At 41.5% G+C, this 24321-nt stretch overlaps 1 protein-coding gene across 6 annotated transcripts in view; it reads left to right on the top strand.

The window, feature by feature from the left end:
• Positions 1 to 24321, top strand: part of CLASP1 (cytoplasmic linker associated protein 1) — a 213446-nt gene that overhangs the window by 126684 nt on the left and 62441 nt on the right. For 4 of the 6 annotated variants that reach the window (XM_066611748.1, XM_066611746.1, XM_066611752.1 and 1 more), the window contains 4 exons: positions 15877 to 15980; positions 20881 to 20904; positions 22503 to 22747; positions 23665 to 23728. In XM_066611748.1, coding sequence (XP_066467845.1) covers positions 15877 to 15980; positions 20881 to 20904; positions 22503 to 22747; positions 23665 to 23728 — 437 coding nt within the window. The remainder of the gene's footprint in view (positions 1 to 15876; positions 15981 to 20880; positions 20905 to 22502; positions 22748 to 23664; positions 23729 to 24321) is intronic. The other 2 variants (XM_066611749.1, XM_066611747.1) reach the window with 1 other exon arrangement.

The raw sequence follows: 24321 nt of genomic DNA, 5'->3' as shown, positions 1-24321 counted from the left end.
AAGAGCTTATCTGGGTAGGAATTTAGGAAAAATACGATTTATTTTCACAGGGGAGGACGAGTAAGCGGCATTGTACATCCTGTGGCCTTTGTGCATGCCATAATGAAGGTTGTTATCCCAGGATAACTCATTTTTATAGATTAATTAGTATTGTCAGACATCTTTTATCTTAAAGAGTCTCTTTTTAATTCATAGATCTCAATGGTTTTACTTGAATTTCAGAGTGCAGGAACATTATTTATTCTTATCTTCAATAGTTTGATCTGGAACCCTAGTCCAAAGAGAACCAGTGTTTTCGAATCATTAATATGGGGTCCTAATTGCTTTTTTGTATTAGTTGCATGAGCAATTCTGAAGAAAGTTTTCTCCAGTCTGAGTATCCTGAAACCTTGAACGACATGGGTTTATTTTAAACAAGTGCTCAGTCTGAATATGGAATACTTTGCCAGTTGACAGTATCGGGTTTGGCACTTACGTAATTGAAACAGCCAGATTGCAATCATCTACTGACACCAGTTGTATCTAGAAGCTTTGTTTAAGCAAAATCTCAAAGGACATGTTAAAAGCTCTATATTTAGCATTCCAGCAGTTTGTGCCCACACTCCTTTGGATTTCAGAGTGGAGGAAAGAAAATGTTTTGAACCTGATTCTGCTGCTCTCTTGCTATGTATGCAGTCTGCAGAAGCTGGCTTGTAATGTTCCTGATGAAATAACACAATGTGAATAATGTTAAATAAATTTTAATTTAATTATCTTTAGTTTTGCAGGATGAGGAGTTGAAAAGTTTTGGGTAGCACAAAGGGGCTGAGAAGGTTATGATCAATACCTTATATTTGTGTCCCATTCTTCCTGTTCAGAGAGCTCAAACTGGATTTCAAGGGGGTTCCTAATGGCCTCCTTTCCTGGCACTGATACACTTACTTTGCTTCAACTGTGCTGCAGCATCATGGACTCCCAAACCATTCACTGTACCTGTTTAGTGGATGATGTATTTTAAGCTGTCTAAGACAAGAGGAAAGACAAAATAGGCAGAATACAGGGAGTCCAATTATACTTCATATGGGGGACCGACCTGGTTGTGCTAGTGTACCACTAGGTATGCTGGTGCAACAAGTACCCCACCATCGCGGCAGGCCTTCCGTTGGTGGCTGCTGCATGTCCAGCAATGCACCAGGCACCATCAGCAGCCTGTTGCAGACCAGCCGCCAGCAGAGATCAGGGTGGAATGGAGCCAGTAGCTGCTGGATCCCAGGAGCCACACAAGTCTCCAGCAGGCTCCTCAGAGTTACACGAACAACAGAGTTGGTGTAGCTTTGAATAGGCTCACTAGAGACCATGCAGAGGATAAGGTAGTTCCCTTTCCCACCCGTGGGACTGGCCTCTCCACCAGGGATGACGCATAGGATGCAGTAGAAACTGTGCTGGGGGTCCTGCACTGTCGCTGGATACAATTGGGCTGTTAATAAATGATATCTGTGTGCTGGCAATCAGGAGTTGGCTAACTTCAGTCACTGAGTTAAATTTTACAAAGAAAAAGCACATGCCCTCTGCCCAAGGCTGCTCATCTGGCAAGTGGCCTGATTAGGTTGGGTCTTTTTATTTCCTAGTCCTTCCGCTGATTGTAGAGATGCTGTTTTAGTTAATTATATGATAGTTATCCCATCCTTCAGTTCAAAGTTTCATCCAGGCAGCTTACACAAAAACATTAAATACAGTTGCATTTGTGGTACTTCTGCACTGTCTAACACATAGAGGATAGTAGAATTGGTATTTTAGCGGTGGTATTCTCTCCCTTCAAGACTCCAATTATCTTTAGGCCATTATGCTTGTCCCCACCGCATTTCACCCCATCTCACTGTCCTGATGACTGGCAATTGGCAGGTTAGTTGTCTGGCACTCCTTTCTTCCTTCTCACTAAAACTGGAAGCCTTTGCATAGTTCTGAGTCAGAGGAGAAGGAACCATGCACATTGATGTGTATTGATTTATTTTTCACACTTATATATTGTCCTCCTTCCAAGGAGCTCAGGATGTGGTGTACATGGCTCCTTCCTCTCCTTTCATTCTCACAACAACCCTGTTAAGTAGGTTAACTTGAAAGAGTGTGTGTGTGTGTGAGAGAGAGAGAGAGAGTGAGTGTGTGTGTCTGGCCCAATGAGCTTCAATGTTGAATGGGGATTTGGACTCGGATCTTTCTAATCCTAGCCCAACATTCTAACCAGTGCACCAGACTGTGTTTTTAGTGTTTCCCACTGATCCCCCATGGGATATTAGCTGGTTTTGATTGTATTATTATGGTGGTAGTGGTAGAGGTGTTTGAAAACCGTGTTATTTATGTTCCTCAGAAGTAAGCCCATTGTGTTCAGTATGGCTGTAATCCTATCTTTGCTCACTGGAAACAAACACCTCTAGGTATTTTTTTGTTTATAAGCCACTTTGGAAATTTTGAATTTAAAAGCAATTCAGATATTTTTATCTTGGTGTAGATTACCAGTTAAGTTTATCTGATCTACAGAATTGCTGAACCCATGCAACATTTTCAGGAGAGTTAACTAGTGCCTCTTTTGAGACATGCCATATCATGGAGTAGTGTTTTAGTTGTACCTTCTCCCTGTTGAGCTAATTTTTCTTAATCTACATGGTGTTTAGTTTCTGTTTCTTTAAAAATAGGGAGTAATATAAAGATTTCAGGTGAGAGATGGGCAGTGGAGTAGCTAGGTCATTTGACATGTGGGGCCCATACATTTTTGTCATCCCCCCATATGACAAAATTAATTTTTGTGATATGGGGGGTTTGACAAAATCAGCAGGTAAGGTTGCTCTCTAGGATGGGGAGCAAAATCGGTAACCAGTTAGAATGGGAAACCAGGTCTACCAGGCAGGTAGTTGTGGGTTCCACGTCCAGATCGAAGCCCGGTTCTACCTGCCTAGAAGAGGCGGTTCTGGAGGGCGGTCAGAATGGAAGCCCAGGTTTACCCAGCAGGTAGATCTGGGCTCCAAGACTCTGGACGAGAGCACAGGTCTACCCACCTGGAAGAGGTAGCTCCAGAGGGAATAGGAGCCCAGGTAGATGTCGACCTGCCCAGCAAACCTTGGCCACAAAGTTCAACCAGGAGCCCAGGTCTACCCGCTTGGTTGACCTGGTCTCTGGATTTAAGGAAGTAATCATGCCTCCCCGCCCAAAGGCAAATACCCCTGGGGGTGTTAGCTTGCTAACACCTTATTGGTTCCATGCTGTGTCATAATAACATCTCATTGGCTCTTTGAACAATTAGTCTCATTGGTCCATTTTGAGTTAAGGAAATTGTACTTTTGTTACATAAGACAGTTGCATTTTTGTTTTCTGGTCTTTTGACGATAACTTTTGATAGAATGGAGATATTTCACTCTGGTTGGTTTCATTGCATTCTGCTGTGAATTACACATCGAATATATAGCATAAAAGTATTATTTCTAACAACCATAATTTTAGCGATTTTGGTCACTCGTGGTGTCACCTCCCATAGGTTGGCTTGGGCGGGGCATGGGCAGACCACCCCCACCTCCTGCTAGCTATACCACTGGAGATGGGCGTTATTTTATAGTGGTTCAGTTCAGCACAGCTCTTCCTCCTGGTTTTGTTGGTCAGGTAGTTCAGTTTCGAATTACATAATCACAGGATCATAGAGTTAAAAAATTCTTTCAAAACTTGATGGACTTGAGCTTGATCAATAGTAGTTACAGGCCCCACCTCCTTACTCATAGATTTGGACCTGCAGTTTTAACTAACCACGGTTCTGAACCCACTGGGTCCAGGTGGAGGCTGAACCTGTACCCTTTGAACACAACCGGAGCTGTGCTCTGATCACGTTCTGAGGGCCAGGGAGGCCATCTCGACCCTCAAATGGCCTTCTAAGGCAGTAGTTCTCAAGCATTTTTGTCTGGCTGCTCCCAACTAGGCCATTGGCCATGATTCCCTGGGGAGCCATGGCTAAAGGTTTGGGAACCACTGTTCTTAGGCCTCTGAAAGGCTGAAAATAGCAACTTTCTAAAACAACTAAGGTTTTCAGCCTTAGAAGTCCTTCTGAGGGTCAGGGATGCCTCTCTGGCCCTTAGAAGGCACTGTATGCTCAGGTCACATTCAGAGGGTTTAATGTGCCCTGACCCGCAAATTTGATTATCTGTGAGTTTCAGCATCTGCAGGGGTTCTGGGAATGGAACCCCCGCGAATGCTGAGGCACGATTGTATTGTTTGTTGATACTTTATAAAAGGAGAAAAACGTCAATTCATTTGATTTATAATTAAAATTACTTTATACTGTACTTGATTTATAATTAAAATTACTTAAAAAAAAAAGTCTTGTGTATCTAAAAGTTTGGGGTACATGTGTTTGTGGACCTTCCTTAGCAGCTGTCTTGGGAGTAGGAGGGCACAGTTCTCCAGATAGTATAAAATTCCAAAATTGTACAAAGAATTCTGTGAGGGCAGAGGCTGGTTTTAAACCAGGCTTAGCCAAAACAAAATTCCTTGCATCACAACCTCATTCACATTATGATCAGATGACTCTCTTCCTTCCCTTTTTGGGGGGAGACTCAAAGCACTGGTGTCGCTAGGGGGGATGCGGGCCGCACTGGGTGACGTGCCGAGGTGGCTGCTGGTCAGGCCAGGCAAAGGGGAATGTGAGGACACCAGAAGGGATCTGATGGAGCTGGAGATGTTCCAGAAGGCAGCCCCCCCCCCCCCCCACTGAAAAGGACAAAAAAGAGGCTTGAACTGGTAGGGGGAAAGTTTTCTATTTTGCACTTTTGAAGCCAGGGAGGCTGTTTGTATTGATATGCCTGAAATAGAAGAACTTTAAACTGGGCACTGGGGAGGGTTGGAAATCTCACTGATTCTTTTTTTTTTTGTGGGGGGGGGGCTATTGCAGGCAGACTACAGAGTAAGCTCCATTGACCACTCTGGGACTTACTTCAGAGTAGACAATGCATAGGATTGGGCTCACAGGCTGCAATCCTACCCACACTTCCCTGAGAGTAAGCCCCATTGACCACTATGGGACTTACTTCAGAATAGACATGCATAGGATTGGGCTCACAGGCTGCAATTCTAGCCACACTTTCCTGAGCCCCATTGACCACAATAGGACTTACTTCAGAGTAGATTCACTTGGTGGAACAGGACTGGCTCCCCCTTATTTATTTCTTTTATTTTAATTTATTTATAATTATTATTTTAATTTGTTTGATGATGTCACTTCTGGCCATGACATCACTTCCAATGGGTCCTGGACAGATTGTCATTCTAAAAAGTGGGTCCCAGTGCTAAAAGTTTGAGAACTGCTGCAATAAGTTGTTAGTAAGTTTGCACAGGGGTGTGTGTGTGTGTGTGTGACTATAAGTTTTCAAAATCACTGAAATCAGAGTTTGGAGGAATAATGCCATCATGTTATATATCAATCAATGTGTAATTTCATACAGAATGCAATGAAACAAACCACATTGAAATATCTGTGTTCTAACAAAAGGTACAGCCAAAAAAACAGTAGTGGCGGGGCAATGGTACATCTCCACGCTCACCACCTGGGCCGTTGCCCCGCCCGCTGCAGGCCTCCCGCACCGGGTGACGCGAATCCTAGTGACGCCACTGACTCAAAGGGCAAAGAAATTTGCCCATTTTGCTGGGGTAGGGAAGCTCATCCTTGTGTTTCCTAGATGACAAGAGAATGCTTCTTTCTCTACTGGTACAGCCTTGTAGCGCAGTGCAGAAGATGTGGAAGTATCTTTGCATTGTTCAGGAGTCTCCCTTTCTTCTACCACTGTGCTACAACTTGTTTTAGCTGCATTTATGAAGCTTGAAGATGCTTGCAAAAGAAGGTAATTAAAAAACTTATAGTTTTGGGGGAAGGGCATTTTGTACCCAACTCTCATTTTGCTCTGAAGTATTAGGCAATAATATCTTTTGATACAGTCTTCATGAGCTTATGGTTTCTTTAAGCTATAGGACCAGCTACTTAGACTGTTTTTTTTCCAATAAATAAAAGCTAAAAATTTCTGGGAAGTGAGGTGTGTGTATTTTAGACCCTTTTTAAATATTACAGAAGGCCCACAACTTACAGATGTTCACATTATAAACTTCTGACTTATGAACAGGCTTGTTCAGTGCTTTGAAGCAGGTACAGCTACAAAGACATTGGCAAAACAAAAAACAGAAGATACTTGGAGACAACCCGAGCAGCTCAATAACTTTTAAAATAGCAACTCTACTATGGAAGCAGAGAAAAACCACTCGGTACCATTGGATAACATTCCTGGGGGCAGAAGGGAGGGAGAAGATGGAGGTAATCAATCAGCGTGGTCAAGGCTGAGTTGAGATATTGCGACTTAACGCTGTATGAGAAAAAGTGGGCCCTGAGTGGAGGCGACTCCACAACAAAACACAGCCACTGTCTTAATGTAGTGAGAGTCGCTTATTTTTTCATTTACAGATCCTGAACCAAATTCAGACCCACAAATAAAGGCACAAGTATATGAATATGTTTGATGAATGAGTCACTCTAATGTAACCGCAGCCAAAAATGTATAATAGTACCATTTCCAGCTGTGTCTGCTGCTTCTTTGGATAATGGAGGTTTGCATAACCACATTGCTTTCATTAGTAGTTCAGTACATTTGTAAGACAATCTTTTGATTTTAATTAGTATATAATTGCTTTTATAAACTCTTTATGTTTTGGGTCTAAAGGGTAAGTATGGCAGGGCCAGGTGATCTAGCCTGGTACTGTTTCCTTGGTCTAAAATTGTTTGATTCAGGCAGGACGTTTCAGTGCATGTAATATAATTCATTCTTAGATTTAGGATGCCACTCGCTTATCTTTCCCCTTTTATCCATCAGTGGCTTTTAAAAAGGCTAATCAAGCAAGTAATAATCTCCAGGTGTATATAGCCATTTCCGTGTTTGGATCTTGTCTGTCTTTCGCATTATTATGCAATTTTGACTATGTCACCAACTGGAGAATCAGCACAGCCTTCAAAAGTTAGCCAGTTAACTTCATTAAGTAGAAAACTGACTCCTGGTTTTTTGTTTGGTGTTTATCCTCTGACAGAAAATTTGCTAATGAGAGTTATCGGCACTTTCAAACAAGATTTGGTCTATTACAGTGTTGTCAGGGCGAGTTTCTTGTACTATTCAGGCTGTGTAATAGCCAGCCGCAAAACTGACTGTGGACTATATTCGTAATTGTGAACCTGATTGTGGCCATATTCTATAGAATTTGATCAATGCTTGATCCAAATTTCCTGTTAATATGGAAAGGGCTGAATGTGGATTATGACTGAATTGCTGAGGCCATATAAGAGATTTACTGTATTCAAATGGGACACAGTGGTGGCAGAGCATATACTATGCATGCAAAAGGTCCCATGTTCAGTCCCTGATATCTACAGTTAAAGGATTCCAGATAGCAAGCCTGGGAAAAGCCTCTGACTGGCAGCTGCTCTCCCAAGCCTCAGGCAGAGTGGACAGCGCAGGATGTGTTGGATCTGCCTCTGGCCAAACTGCATGTTACAGTAAATCTGTAGTTTGATTCTGCATCTTTTTACCCCCTTTAATAGCTGCTGCAGGCATTGGACCTGCTCAGGATTGGGTTGTATCACATCCAGAGATATTAACCCTTTCTCTGTATGCTGTAGTCCCAGTGAAATTTGTGCCCACAAAGCTGCTGTTAGCTCTATGAGGGAAGCCTCCACTGTTGTCAGTGGAAAATTCTCCTCCCCCCCCCATCCCTCTGGGCAAATATCTGCTTCAGGGGTGCATTTTCTCCTGCAATCACATTATTGTAGATAAGAGTTACATGACTCCACCCAGCACAATCCTGATTAGACACTTTGTGGCTGCTATGTACATTAACATATCCAACTCCCCCCCCCCAAATGTCTGGGTCAAACTCTGCATTTAATGTAACATATAGTTTGGCCATCTGTATAAAATAGCTGCATATGTTCAGATTAACGAATGATAATAATTTGCTTGTATGTGATGTTTTGGATGTAACGTGTAAACAAATATTTTAATGCAACTTATTTCCCTCTCTCTCTCTCTCTCTCTCTCTCTTATTTTTGTGCATCAAGTCAGTTTGTCCTCAGACTACATGTGATCTTTTTTTATTGGCTACTGGTTTGCATCAGTGAGCAAGCACAGTTTCTAATGATTCATTGTGACTCTACCTTTGGGATTTGGAGTGGTCCACTTCTAAATCCCACTGCTGCAGAATTTCACATTTTCATGGTGTCTCTCCTGGGATTGTGGATCTGGCCACTTGCCAAACCCTGCTGGACTGTACACAACTTAGAAGTCTGAAAAGTGATTCGTACTTCTTCATGCATCATGCCTCCCATTGCTGAGGGTGGAGAATGAGCAGGGAAGCTTCCTGTATTGGTTCTGCCATAGGGCTTGCACTAGATCTATATGTCCATTCATATGCAATGCCATTTCCTTTCACTGTATAACACCAGTGTTGGTATTAGTCATGCACATCCCCTTTGGACTGTGGTGTGGTGGTGGTTGTTCTTTGTCTTGAGTACTTGTGTGTTAATCCTGTGGGTGTTGCCATTCCTTCTACTTGCAGCCTCTCGACGTCATTCCAGGTCCACTAGTGCTCTCTCCACTGCTGATTCAGTTGGGCAGTCAGGTGAACAAGTGCTAACTGCATGAATCTGCTTCTCAATATCGTCTCTTTTTATTGCCATTTTAACATTTGCCATAACAAATGTCACTTAGCACTTAGCATGTGCTTCCCCCCATCTCCATAGAATTCTTTTCCCCCCCTTTTTTGGACATGCTTTTCTCATTTAATTTTTGAATGATTTTTTTTTAATTTTGTTTGCTTATGCTATTCCTGTAAAGGAAATGGTGTTAAAATGGCGATCTAGGGTTTTGTGAAGTACCTGCTGCACACATATCAGGTCCACTGCACAGGTAGCATTCTGGGAGCATACCAACCACTGCTAGCACCTATAGAAAGTAGCTATAGCAGATACTTAGTGTTTCAGTGCTGAAAATATGAAAGCTCATTAATAGCAGAAGCCTATTCTTGTCTACACAGAAGCAAATCCCTTTGTGTTCAGTAGGTTGAATGCATGCAAAGAATGCATAGGTTTGCAGCCTGCTTGGCACCAGCAAGACTGAAGTTTGAAATTTAAGATTTAAATTTAACAGTTGCACACTGGCTATTGTTTATATATAAACAATATATACAGTTTTTTATATAAAATATTAAATACGAGTCTGCACCTAAGCCTGAAAACTTACGTAGTGGCTTATATCCAGCCAGGAATTCTTCTAGTACACTTGGTCTCAAAGACCTTGCAGTAGCTTCTTCACCAAGGCAAGAGTTGTTCACTAGTCACTATAATTTGAAGGACCTATGTTTCTTGTTTTTTGAAAGCTGTAAAATGTGGGTGGAATTTTTCCCCCAAAATACGAGTCACTGTGAAGTTATTTTGAGATTCTGAATGTATAAGCATTGGCCATTAGCTCTAGAAATTGAATTTAAATTGGTCTTCTTAATAAAAAGTTTTATGATAAAGAATGCCTGGAACTGATAGGATGAAATCAGCAGGAAGGATGGATTTTGTGTGTTCCAGCATTGCTAAATTTAAGATATTCAATTATATCTAATAATTATACACTATATCCTTCCTTTCCAGACCTATGTCATATCAAAGTAGTTTACAAAACAATATAACAATAGAGTACAATCCAAAAGCTGGCAAAAGCAGCACATAAAAGCAAATCATAAACACTTTATAATATCCTACATATTAAAGGGTTAAGAAAATAAAAAGGCTTTCGATTTCTAGAACCACTGGGACGAGAGTTTCATAACAGTGGTACCACCACCAAGAAGGTTCTATTCCTAGTGCCAGCCAATTGGTTCTCACTCCAAGATGGGCCCAAGAGCAGTTCCAACAATGGGGTGGGGGGTTGGAGGTGGCATGCCGTTAAGTGATCAGCAAAGCAAAGCCCTCCATGTGTGTGTGGCTTTCCCTGTCTTCATTGTTTCTATGCAGGTGATTGATTTCTTTGTTTTATTGCAAGTGAGGTTCCACTGAGTGAGAGAGGAGGTGCATGCTGGTTTTGGCTTAGTTGCTTTGGAAACAAGAAAACTTGTGATACGTTCACAGAGATATCCATATTGCAGGGTGTCCAGTGCCTGCCAAAGTTTGGAGTTTAGGTCATAAAAGTCCTAGTCCAATATGGGACTCTCTTCAGAGTTAGTTTGTGCTCATTGACCTTATGTAACACTCAACTGGCAAATCCCAGCACACACAGCCCTTCTCTTGACCCCTTTTCCAGGTTAACTTAGGTGCCTATTCAGCCAGTCATGGAAGAATTTCCCCCTTTAACTTCCTTTTTCCTTTCTCTTTCCCTCAGCTTCTTGCCCATCTTTCCCTCATCTCCTCCCTTACACATGCACTATTTGTAGCAAGTTTTGACCACTGAAAGCCCAATATAGGACCATAGGAAATGGCTTTCTTAGCCATTTAAACGTGACCATGTGTGTGAGAGAGATGTGTTTATGCATTCAGTTAGTCCTTATGCATTCAACATTAGCATGCATAACATGCACTGGGATTTAGATCCCTGGCAGGCTTTTGCTGCAGACACAGAAGAAAGCAAGTCAGTTTTTAATATTTTTAGACATTCGCTGAATGAAGCTTCTCATGGGCAATAGTTAAAATTAAAAAAAAAATGCACCCAGCCTAAACCAGGCCCCAGCATACAGTCATCTTGTATGTAGTGCTGGTGTTCATCAGAAGAACATGAATGAACCCTGCAAATTTTTTTTCCATCTATGACTAATTCAGTAGCAGTACAGTAGTATGAGACAGATCATTTTAGAAAGATACAGATTATTGTGTCTGATTGAATCACAAGGCAGAGTCTCTCCTGGTTTTTGTAAGAGAGTGGCCTGTGATGAGACTTGGAATAGTTTTTGTCTTGATTTTTAGATAGTAGGGATTCAGTCAGAGAACTCCTGCTTTGATAACTTATAGGGAAGCTAAGATACATGAATAGAATAGGCTGTTCTGTGCCTGCTTGGGACTTTTGCAAGATTCATCAGAGAGTTCTGTGTATCTTCCTGATATTGGCTTTGGTTCACCTCAAAGCCATACAGTATACTTGGGACATGGACTGGCCAGAACTTGGTCCAGTACAGAGGTGCATCACTTCATGTTGCAGGCTGTGTCCATATGCCAAGAGTGAGGAACACAGCTGCATGCCAGGCTGTACTTAATGCGGTTTTATGTAGTTGTTTCTGCTGGGTATTTTAAAGGCTTTCAACTTGATTTACTTTGCCATTCTGATTATTCACATCCTTAAAAAACTATCCTCCTTTTTATAATGCAGTCTTAAACTTGCTTGAAAGCACATGACTACAGTTCAGCTTTGGTTCTTCTGGAAACTGAGTGTTTTGCAAGTGTCATCTCTGGAGCCAGATTTTCACCCGTCAATAATTTATTCAAGTGAGCTCTCTGCTTTGAATTTAATTCTCCCAGTACCATTCCTTTTGGTGGGGTAAGGGTGCCTGTATACTGCATATAAGTTTTGTTCACTTACATTGAGTCAGTTCCAAAGCATCTTTTTCTCCAGAAGAAGAAAACCTTTAGAGACCAAAAATATCTATAGATACATTAATGATACCAAGTAACTTGGTTTGCAGTATTAAAGGAATTAGTCCAAGACCACACTGACATCCCTTACTAGATTCAGAGCCCAATCCTATCCAATTTTCTTGTGCCAGTGTAGCCGTGTCAATGGGGTGTGCGCTACATCCTTTGGTGGGGAAGCAGTCATGGAAGCCTCCTCAAAGTAAGGGAACATTTGTTCTCTTACCTTGGGGGTGCATTGTGCCTGCACCGGTGCTGGAAAGTTGGATAGGATTGGGCCCTTAGTCCTTTATGATTTAACCAAAAATGTGTTTAGTATGGGAACATCAGGAAACAAATTTCTGAAGTGCAACATTGAGATGATTAGTTTGCGGGCAGGGTACTGATATTTGTTTACCTGTTTTCTTGAGCAAATTTAGCTGCACACTCCTCCTTGATTACTTTTGTGTTCTTGTTTGGCATCTGCTGATATTACATGTCACAAAATTGGCCCAGCAGGATGCTTGTGGGTATTCTGGGACTAATTTTGTCATGTATGGCATGGTCCTTGATTTGGGGAAACTGATAAAATGATGGCAATGACTTGCCATGTTAATGAGCAAAAGTTATGGTCCTAAAGTGCCCATGCTTTATCCTTCCATGCATTTCATCTGTCCTTTTTATGCAAGTAGAACGAGGCACCCGGGGGGGGGGAATCTTAGTGGTGGCAGCACGTGTCATGATGCCACTCCTCCTAAGGCTCCTCAGTCTTACAACAGCTAAACAGCCAGCATAGGTCCAAGGAGACCCATTAGCAACCAGGCAGCTTATGGGGAGCTGAGCAAAATTAATTTTCTCTGGCCTCTCCTTGACTGCCTGGTCATCCCTCTGCTATTGCATGGCACCACTGCATAGCAAGAGCTGGTGTTGACTAGAATGAGATTGCCCATCCCATTAATATCAGTGACTAATTTGTCCCATTGGAATTGGAGGTACTTAAACATCCTTAGCTTTGGCTGGATAATGTACCTTTAAAAAAAAAGAAAGTCTGCAGTATTGATACCAAAATTGCAACCCAGGGGTGAAATTCTGCTTTCAGTGAGACCTAGGTCACTAAAATGAGACTAGGCACAAAGATATAAGTAACCTCTCTGAAACCACTTACTCAGATCATTCCATCTAACTCAGTCTTCTGTGGTATTGAGAAGTTTCAGAATTAAGGCATGGTATTGAATCAGATACAGTTTTCTCATGAAACTCTAATTGAATGGTACAAATCTACATAGCAATGCATCTGGCTAATTATACTCTATGTGTTGTCTTCATCTCTTTGGAGAATCATCTTCCTCCTTGGAGCAAAGCTGATGTTTGAAGCAAGTTTTTGTGCTGCTTCAGCAACTGGGTGCATTAAAAAAGGGGATAGTAATTACATGCAACTTTGATTTCATTATAAAACCTCATCAGTCCATTATTTTTGGAAGCAGCTTTTCATTAAAATTTTCATTTTTGCATGTAATGTATTTTTGTTTTTAGAAAATGTGCTTGTTTGTAAATTTTAAATGTCTGATCTGGTTAAAGTTTTTGAAAAGTTAAAAATCTCTTTGAGTAGCATCACCCTTTGTCCTCTTCACATTAACAATGATTCTCCTATTTTTGTAATGGCTGGTCTGATCTTTCTTCGCTTCATGCAGTCCTAAACAAATGCATAGAAGCTGAATATACATTTTGTCTGAGTGAGGATTGCAAGATTTCAAAGTAGTTCATATAGTCCACAAATAATCCTTTCCACTGGGTTTATCTATTTCTGTTTAGGTTTCTTTGATAACTGTTGTTGAAATGTTTTTCCCTAACTGATTTTTGTCAGGAACTCCTGTGTAGTAGGAATATGAAGGTACTTTAAAAATGCTATTTTAAATTAGTCTGCCCTTAAATATTTGCATGCAAATTGCCTTTTTAATATTAAAAAAGATGATGCAGTTAATTTATACAAATGATCAGTGCTCCAATTTAGCAAGGGAAAACTGCATAAGGAAGTCACCTTCCGCACGTGGTCTGTAATACTGATGCACATCCTTATCTACTTTGCAGTGCTGATCCAGACTTCATTGAATTGGGCTGACCACGTTTTGTTGAAGTGCATGGGGATATGCATCAACATTTGAGGCAGCCGCATGTTACATGTGGCTAGTTGGCCATGACCAGAGCTGGATTAGCAGATTATGTTTATCTGATTATTGTTTTTTAAAATATAACGTTCTGATTTTTTTTCCTTAAACACTGCCTACTCCACATCCCGCACAAAAAGACCCCTTTCTCCTTCTTGTTATCTGTTAGGCTGCCAAAAGTTTAAATGCAATTAAAAATACCACCCCAGTAAGAACTAGTGAGTTAATTGAGGAAAAAACAAGATTAACAGCTGTGTAACAAGAAAACTGTGCCCTTTATTTCCAGTGCATTTCAAGGCATAAGACTTGACAAATTTTGGAATTACCTAAACTATATACAAGACATGTTGAAAAATGCACAAGTTATTCAACAGCAATATATGTAACCAAAGTTCCATGACATAATTACAGTTGTGTGCTGCTTAACAACAGGGTTAAGGACTGGCATCCCTGTGGGTTTGACACTATGCAAAGCCTCCAAAGCTCCTCTGGCCTCCCAGAGGTTCAGAATGCCCAAAGAGCATGAGAGACGCAACTTATGGTTTCCTCCGGGAAACTGGAAATGGTGTCACTCGCGCAACTGGAGCATTCTGAGCCTTGCAGAGTCTTGGAAAAGCTTTTGGAGGCGAGGGGAGCGGAGCTTCCCTCAACTTTGGAGGCTTGGGGGTGCAACCTCCTAACCAGAGGCGATCCTCGCATATGTAACCTGTCACTGGACAGAAGGTCATGAAGGGTTGCACACCTGTACTTACACTGTGGCTTAAAAATATAAAAGTACAGTAGCCCCCCATATCCACAGGTCCTGTATCCAGAGTTTTACTTATCCAAGGATCAAAAATATTTTTTTCAAAATTACAGAAAGTTTTCCTTCTCCCTGGCGTACCAATCCTGCCCTTTGAAGCACACAGTGTGTGGCTGCAGGCTCTCTCGCAGAGCCTCACCTTATGGCTCCCTCCAGCTGTAAACATGGTAGTAACCAACCAGCCCATGACTCAGGCAGGGCATCTCTGGGTCTTAAATTCCACCATCTGCAAATACTGTGCTGTATACAGTATAGGGTTCACTACTATCCATGGTTTCGGGCATCCGTGGTAGGTCTTGGAACATATCCCCTGCAGAAATGGGGGGGGGGCTGCTTTACTCCAAAGGAGGACAGTTTAAAATATCCACATTGTCACAGGCTTTTTTTATTTTACCAAATGTGCCTTTTTCATAGAAATGCCTGTGAGTAGTGTGGGATTATGCAGGAGTTTTAACTCCTAGTCCTTGAGAAATGGTTGCCATCAAAATATTGGGAACAAAGGGCATAGTTGTCTTCTTATTGAGCTGTTGACTTGTGTTTCCTTAGAACTTGATAAAATCTGCTTGATCCCTCTTTTTGTCTTGGGCTTCAAGCTGATTTACTGCAAGGTGATAGGCAAGCCATACTTCTTAATGTTCCAGGTGGGTCTTAGTTTTCACCTGCTACAGGCAAAGTAACACGGAGTCTCCTGGCAGAAACCTATCTGCATCTGATGAAGTGGACCTGAATCCGCAAAAGCTTATGCAACAATATTTGTTAGTCTTTAAGATGTCACGTGACTCTTTATTTTGAGTGTGTGTGTCTGTGTATAAGAAGAATCAAAATTGTTGGAATTACTCAATTGTTTGGCTTAAGCCAGGCTCTTTGTGGAAGTAAAGACTACAGAATCTTAAAAACATTAACAAATTACTAAAAGGTTGAAGACTGTTCTCCAAATAAATTGATGGAGACGTTGTCATAGTGCTTACAATTGATCACATGAAGAATTGAAGGAATTTGTAAAAGCTGTTTCATAAAAAGAAAAATGGGTTTTGCCCTCTTGCCAACTTTTTCAGTGAAAGACCCATGTTCTGTGCAATATGACATTGGGGATTTTGACTGTAACAAAGATTTTGTGTTTTGATTTTCAACTGTGGTGGTAAAATCTCATAGTAACCAATAAAAAACCATAGTGCCCAGTGCTTTAAGTCTTTGTGGATGTGTTCCAGGCCAGCAGCCTTATTGATATTCCAGGAGACACTGAGCTCACTTCATGATGCCTTTCACTGTTTTCTTTTGTGCAGACCGGTTTGGGCTTGGCCAGCCAGGCAGGTTGCCTGCCTCTATGAATGCAATGCGAGTCCTCAGCACAAGTACAGATCTGGAGGCTGCTGTGGCAGATGCACTGGTAAGAGGGAAATCACAAAATGCTACCAACACCTGAGGGTCGCTTAAAGTTGCTTTCTGTACGTACTTTCTCTCTTGATTTGTAACTGTTCTTCTGAATGTGTCAAGTGTGTGACCCTGTTTATATATCTCTTTGGGGGGGCTGACATGTGTGAGTAGATAGCTAAGGCACAGGTTGCTCTATCCATCTGACTGTTAGCATTGGTGCTGAGAAGATTGCTTGAAGGAGTTGATGCTTGCATTCTCAAGCATGTGATATGCCTACAGACATAATAATTTGTTCTTAGCCACATGGAAGTAAGTTTCATTGATCTTTCCAGATCTTGGTTCAAGTAAAGGCACTTATACTCTTATTTCAGTCAATGTCTTGGAGCTAGATAACTTTGGATGACACTCTTTCTGCTGAAAAACACTGCCTCCTCCCAGTAAATCGTTTCATTCTTTCTTCAGGAAAGGTGATAAAGGAAGGCTTAAGCATCCACAAAACCATGCTGTCCTACTTCATATTTGGCTTTTGCAGCTTTAAAGCTATAAGAGTACTGCCTTCAGTTCTAAATGTTCCTGATTTAGTTTCCAGTATGTTTGGTGTTAACTTAAGTGTTAGCAGCATTATCTTGCACTCTTGAATCCAGAAGGCATATGGGTATGCAAACCATTAATTTTCACATTTCCTAGCTCTTTCCCATGTACCTTTCTACCTCAAGGAAGTAGAAAAGGAATGACAGCTACTTAACAAGGGATTGTGTCACAGTATCCTATACAAGAGTGGTTCAGAGGGCCAGGGTTTCATGATCAGCATTCCTTGAATGCTGTCATTATCATCTTGCTATCGGGAGTTTAAATTCCTAATTGCTGGAGATCCAGAATTGCAGGCATATTTTGGAAAATTTGGGGCATTAAACAAGTAGTGCAAGAGGATGTGCAGAGCTCATGTGTCCCCTTTAATGTTTCTTGTGCAACATACAAAGCTGAAACTTGCACTTCTCCCCCATGAAGAGATTCAATACGTGATCATCACGTATTACATGGGAAGCACAAAAAGACAGTGTCCTAGTTAATCTTCATCTTTTATCACTACTTATAAATCTTAGCCTGTCTTTCTCCACAATGAAAACCATTCATATGTGTGGATTTCAATTAATGCAAACCATTTCATTCATATCCTTTAAAACATCATGGCCTCACAGGCCAAAATCTGAAATGAAGGGGAAACTAATGATTAGAGCTGCTTGGAAAGTGATAGTGTTCATTGGACAAATGTTCATTTAGTATGAGATAATGCAACACCGCAGAGCTCATTATTAAATAATAATAACAATAACAACAACAACAACAACAACAACAACAAGGTATTTATATACTGCCTTTCTGGTCATCGGATTACACCTCTGACTTTATTCAAGGCAGTTTACATAGGCAGGCGTTTCTAAATTCCTCAAGGGGATTTTTACAATCATAGAGGTTCTCTTTCAAGAACCAGCAACATTTCAGAATGGATCTTCCTGGTTTGGTCTCAATTCTACACTGCAGTTCTCCCACGCAGGATGACAAGCAGCTCCATCTCTCACATGGAGGCAGCCAAGACGCTTCTTGCTCACACCAAGAGCAGGTAGAATCACTCAGCTCGTCTTGTCAGCTGCTTCAAGGTCTCGCCATTCTCAGTTGTTCAGGGAGCTGCCGGTGTCCTCGAACTGGCAAACTTCTGATATCTTTGGGCTACCGGAGGCTCTACGCTCTAGACCAGACCTCCTGCCCAAACCAGAACAAATAGAACAAAAGATAACCAAGTGTGAATGGCTGCACACTATTGTGCAGAGATGGTGCAGTTAACAGAGAAACAAGGCAGTAGATCTCTAAGCCCACATATTGTTGCAGTGCCAGACTTCATTGTCAAAGAGGTTGCCCCTGGAGCCTTGGGTCTGGGATCTAAACATGGGGAACTGTTCATTAATGATCACTGAAGCAGAGCAGATTCTGACTCCTGGTCTCAGATTGGTCTCAGACATGTTAGACCTGAAAACTGGGCAGGAACTGTTCGAACTGCTCTTGAGTTGAGACTGGTTATATACACAATGGTTTCATTTAGAGCCTATACTGGAGGTGGGGGGAGCAAGCCATGGAACAGATGACAGTTGATGGCATTACATAAGTCCCTGCATTTGTCAGTATGTTGTATTTACCTGCAGGATCAGGTTCTACCTCTCTAGTGGAAACTTGTCCACTAAACAATCAAACATTTATAATTGGGATATCGTCAACTGGTTTGTCTGGCAGAATGGGCTTTCCAGCTCCTATGATGGGGCTTATCTCTGATTTTCTTCTTCAAGGACAAGAGGATGTTTCTCCACTTTGAAGGTCTAATTCATTGTGGTTTATACTTGTAGGACTTACTTTGTTTGCTTATCTTCTGTTGTGAAAGGGTTGTTAACTATTAGGTCCTCCTTTGCTGGGATCTTTCCCTGTTATTGGGGAAGGCTTTTGAATGGGTAGCCTCTGTCCCTTGAGGTGACCCCTGGTAGTATATGCTTTGTTGTAGAGAATTACTGAACATTTGGCTCTAAGTAAGGAGCAAGTTTGTAGCATGTAATCCAGGATCTGTGAAGACTGGACAAGGCTGTGAATTCAACCAACCCCAGAGAACTATAATGTAAAAAAGGGTTTATTAAAAATACAAGGCAGAGGTGGGTGAGTTGGATAAGGCAGTGAGGAAAAAGTAAAACAAGCAGGTTTGGAAAATGGTTTGTGTGTTGGTAGTGTCCAGGAGCAGAAAGCAAAATGCAAGTAGACAATTACAGACAAATATAAAAGCAGAATAATTCCCTAGTTCATCTAAATCTCACTGGTCCCTATCTGGTGCTTTCTCAGAGGTCCATCACACCTTTCTCATCCCCAGGAGGTAGACAAGAGCTTGGCCAACCCAGAACACACCCAAGTATCTTTGGACTTGACATTAAGAAACCTAGGATGCAATCCTAACCAACTTTCCAGCACTGGCCTAGCTGCAGTGCAACCCAAAGTAAGGTAACAAACATGTCCTTAGCTTGAGGAAACCCCCTTGATGGCCTCCCCACTGCAGGATGCAGTGCACGCCACACTGGCACAGCTATGTCAGTGCCGGAAAGTTGGTTAGGATTGTTGGTTGGGCAGGGACTCCCTAGAGTTGATGGGCGTCCCTGCCCTCTGACCTGATCAGGTGGGCTTTGTTGCTGAGTTGAATAATGCATGCCAGTCCCAGCAGGCAGAACTGGCTAGGGCTAGTGTCCTGCCTTGGACCCAGATAAAGAAGGCAACGCATCAGCAAAAATGACTTGTCTGCTTGGATATGCCATGGTGCTGAATTCTAAGTATTTCAGAGGGAGGCTTCCTTACTATGGGATCTTATGCTAAGGCTTTTATCAAGGGAAATAGTTCAGTTATCACACAAGCAAAACTTGAATTCAATAGTTTTTGGGTTAAATGCTTAACATCCTGTACTGTACAAAACTCTGGTTATATACTGACATGAGGAGAAACTCTGTTTTGTCTCTGGTAATTAACTAGTCAGTGTCATTGCAAGCAGTATCTCATGTAATAAGAATAAGGAATGTAGTAAATAACATGGAACGGAAACTGTTAAGACACTAGAGAGCTTTTATGTTTTAAGGTCGCTTAAAAGATGTCACTGTTGTTCTTGTACTTCGAATTTGTGTTAATTTGACTAAATCCAGGCTAGAATGAGTAGCATCTGTAGTCATTTCAGAGAGGTAAAACTTGGTCAGCTTCTAAATGTGCACTCAGAAGTGACTTGCAGCTATTCAAGGCTCCCTGAATTAGACACACTGGTTGTATTCACGCTTTGTTTTTTTAGGCACACACTTAAAAGTAGGTGCTTTAGGTGCTTTCCTAAACTTAGGTGCTTTCCACAGATGTGCTGTGTGAAGTGACCCCCTTGCCTACTCAGCTTGATCCTTTCCAGATCCCTGGGTCTTTCTTGTTTTGTTTTTGACACTCTCTTACTTGCTGCAGCTAGCCTCAGCCTTTCTTACTGAAAAATAACTCATGCTCTTTTGTGTGCTTTGCCTAGAAAAGGGCTATTATTTTCCCTTGGTATCTGGGAAGCAGGGAACATTGCTCCAAAAATGGCTTTATCCCACCAAACAAGACCTCAAAAAAGTACCTGCAAGTCAATTCTGTCTCCTGCCGCACCTTGATGCTTGTACCTGTAAAACAAGAACTCCGCTTCTATTCCAAGGAAGTGTATTTTGTCCTCAAATAGGGAATATGAATTTGCTGTACAGAAAAAGCTCTTTTCATCTGCAGGTTACAGGGAAACATGAAGAATTTTGTTAAAGGGATTTCAAATGCAAGGGAAAAGTAAGCCAGCTGGCTGGAAGATAGGGGCTCAGCTCTTGGATACAGTAGTGTAGTGTATTTGAACTACTCCATGAACAAAGGAGCCCCTTAGGTAATTGGAGTGTAGCTGTATGAGGGCATAAAGCATCTGCCTCCAGGACTTTCCTCAAATGCCACTTGAAGAGAATTGGTAGCTCAGGGACAGTAATACTGTACTGCTGTGACCTCCTTTTACTGAGAGTTATAGAATTTTCCATATGGCTTAAGGTACACTTGTTAGTATTGGTGAAGGCAGAATGCTCAGTGCAGGCCACCTATGCAGGCCTGCTATTCAAGAGTACATAGTTTGCATTAAAGAGATGAGAGCAGAAGAGCAGTCTATTCAGTGCCGCGCTCTATGCTCATATTTTAATTTTATGTTGCTTGAAGTACAACTGGCTGAATTTCTATTTTTAATTTGCTAAGACACATTTGCTTGTACATTTTGGTTTGCAAGGATAATCCCTGCATACGCTTCTGACATAATTCTCTATGCTTTCTCCCACCCTTCAATATTTTCCTGCATACAGCTCTTAGGAGACTCCAGGAGCAAGGTACTAGTGCTATCTTGACTTTTTTTTCCCTTTTCCAATTTTTTGTGTTCCCTGTTGCACATATCCATACACTTCTGTAATTATTTTGATATGATAGTGAAAGTCTGAGGCCATCCCAAACTGCAGAGCTGGAACACAGAAATGAATACTATATAATTAAAGGTTTTAGTCGAGGTGGATGCGTTCTGTGTCTTTGAAGAATCAAAGCATTGAACCAAGAAAACCAAAATTCCACAATGAATTGTGCAACTGTAATTTTCCATGACTTGTTTAAGATTTAGGTTTTCAGACAATTTAGAAATGTTGGCATATTATAGATAGCAGAAGGGAATAAGGGACAGGAAAAGGTGTTGAGACTGGTGTTAGCTGGTATGATAAGGAGTGTTAGGCTGCAATCCTATACACACTTACCTGGGAGTAAATCCCACTGAAACCAGTGAGGCTTACTTTGGAGTAATGCATAGAATTGTGCTGTTTAGCTATACAAGAAGATTTATAGTGTTCTTCAAGCAATTAAAACCCCACACCGTTATCAATGAAATCCTGCCCTTTCATGTGCTAGTTTCTGAGCCTGGGCTCTTCCCACCCATTTTCAAGCTTTTATTTTTAAGTACAATGATTAGACACTTGCTTTTAATAGGAAGGAATCTGAGTTTGCCAGATACCATGGCAGAGTCTGCACAGCAATTTTGCAGATATTTGAAATGTACAGTATATGTCTTTGAACATACTAGTTCTTTGATGCTATGTAGAACCATTCACTATTTCTAGGGTTTATAGCAATGTGTATTCCATAATGTTAAAATGTGGCATATAGCACTCATTCTTAACCCATCAGCAAATGCCAACATTTATATTATGTGATTGTCTTAAATATGCCCAAAGTAAATGATTTTTGTATTTTGGTTACTGTTAGCTTACCTAGGAGTAAGTCCCAATGAACACAGTGTAGTGTATTCCTGAAGAGATGGCCATAGGATTGGAACTATTAATAAGTATGAATCTTTAGAATATTCAGAGCCTCCTTGGAATATTAGACTCACTACTTAATACCGTTGCTTAATGGTATCAAGTCACCAAAGTTCCTTGAATGTCCACAATTTCAGCTATTTTGAAATGGCTAACAGTGCAAAATTTTACTACCTATTCTGGTTTTCCTATGCCAGTTTTACGTATTGTATTGTTCCTAGAATTTAGGCTTTGGTGAGACGTGGCAGTCATTTCAGCAGTACCACTACCCAGAAGTGTGATTTTTTCCTCCTATGTACACTTTGATTAACTAGTATTGATTGCTATCACTTCGGAATTCATTTAGCATAGTTGTATTTGATTGAATTGTCTTATTAGCATACCCATACTTTAAAGAAATCATCAGTGAAAACAATTTGTTCTCTTATCAGATTTTGTTTGTTTATATCTACTCATTCATGCTGTCCCTTTGGGACCAGTTTCTGTTCCAGTCTTTGCTTAGGGCATTAATTGTGTTCTTATGCCCTAATTACCAGCAGCGTCCAAAAGGCTTCTTGTTAATACCTCTTTGTTTTGTGTGAATATAATTAAACTTGCACAAAGACCAGGTTTTGTTTTCTATCCTTCAGAAAAAGCCAGTGAGACGGAGGTATGAACCCTATGGGATGTATTCTGATGACGATGCCAACAGCGATGCATCCAGTGCATGTTCAGAGCGCTCCTACGGTTCTAGAAATGGAGGAATCCCACACTACCTGCGGCAGACTGAGGATGTGGCTGAGGTTTTGAACCACTGTGCTAGTTCCAACTGGTCTGAGAGGAAAGAGGGGCTAATAGGCTTGCAGAACCTGCTGAAGAGCCAGAGAACACTGAGGTGATTGTTCTCATAAATGTATGAGAGGTACCTTATTTTTAGTCAGGGATAAAGGAAGGTCCTTCCACCAACCACAGATTTTAGTTTTAGGCCCAAAGAACTGAACTGGATGCTGCCGTAGAGATGTGGAAGAGGCATGTGTTCTGGGGTCAAGGGGCATCCTCTTTGGGGATGCTCTCAGCCCAATTGTATGCTGGCTGGGCGCCAGTGTAATGCACATTGCACTGGCAGAGGCTGCTTTAGCACTGTTGTAAAGCAGCACCTAGCAGGGTGGCCAGAACAGCCTACCTCGTCCTGAATGATGGCTGAAAACCTGCAGGAGCAGGTAAAAGCATGCAGTGGTTGGGGGAGGAGAGGGGAGGGCAAAACAGGGTAGGGAAGAGAGCAGATCAGTTCCAGGAGGGGTTTGGCGGTGGTGGCGGCGCTCGCCAAATCCTGAACCCCTTTTCCTGGGTCTGATCTGCCTTCCTGTGTCAACATGAGTTGCACCAGCTATAAAGAAACACGGATTTGCTCCAGCTTTTTAGAGATTTAGCTGAACTGAGGCAACTGCAGAGAGGTGCTCTGATCCATTTGTTTCTGTCCCACCATTTGCTGAATAGTTCTAAGGCAGCTAATAAAAGGTTTAAAAACATTTGAGAATAAAATAAAGGAATCAAAGACAGTTAAAATTTCATGCCCCAGCAGCAGCAGCAGGTACAGGCTCAGCTTTGCAACCCCAAAGTCTAGATACATCCTGAGCACCTTTTTAAAAGCAGAAAGTGGGCCTGTCTCACTTTCTGAAGTGTACTGTTTGTGGCCGAAATTTTAAAGTTCATTCTCTCTCTCTTTCTCTCTTTCCCTCCCTCCCTCCCTCCCTCCCTCCCTCCCTCCCTTTCTCTCTCTATGCATGTGTGTGTGTGTGTTTTGTGTTTCAGTCGAGTTGAGCTGAAAAGGCTGTGTGAAATCTTTACCCGGATGTTTGCAGACCCGCACAGCAAGGTAAAAAAATCTGTATTTCTATGAATAATATGTATTTTGTGAATTTGATTAGTATATAGTATGGGGCCGTTATCTAAATCTCAATTATTTCAGGCCCTTGATAATTTTGTTCTAGGATGTCTTTGGCTTTGGGTGGACTATTCTGGGGGTTCTTGGTGAAGGAAACTGGGGTATAAATAAATTACTTCAGGCTAGAATAATTTGCTAGAAGAATTGCATGTGACAATATAGACGTCTCTCCCCTTATCCATGGTTTCACTTATCTGCAGTTTTTCACACACTCCTGGTACCCATTTCCCTTTGTTTTTCTTTGATTTCTTACTTAATACAGGAAGAGTTTCATCTAATCTATAACACAGAAGCATAGCATGCAGGCAGGGAGCCTGCACACTAGAGGGAGATTAATAAAATGTTAACACAAAGCAGGACAGTTTCTGCTTCCTGCTAATGTTCAGTTAGTCTTCTCCCTCTAGTATGCAGGTCCCCTGCCTGGGTATTGCGTTCCTGTGTTAAGCAAGAATCTCTTCCTCTATTAAGCAAGAAAATAAAAGAAAGTAAAGAAAAATGAAGGTAATGGGCACGTGGGAAACCTT

Source organism: Tiliqua scincoides, chromosome 1 (assembly GCF_035046505.1).
Source record: "Tiliqua scincoides isolate rTilSci1 chromosome 1, rTilSci1.hap2, whole genome shotgun sequence".
Lineage (NCBI taxonomy): Eukaryota > Metazoa > Chordata > Lepidosauria > Squamata > Scincidae > Tiliqua > Tiliqua scincoides.
Note: the sequence above shows the minus strand (reverse complement) of the source record. Positions and strands in the feature narration are given on the sequence as shown.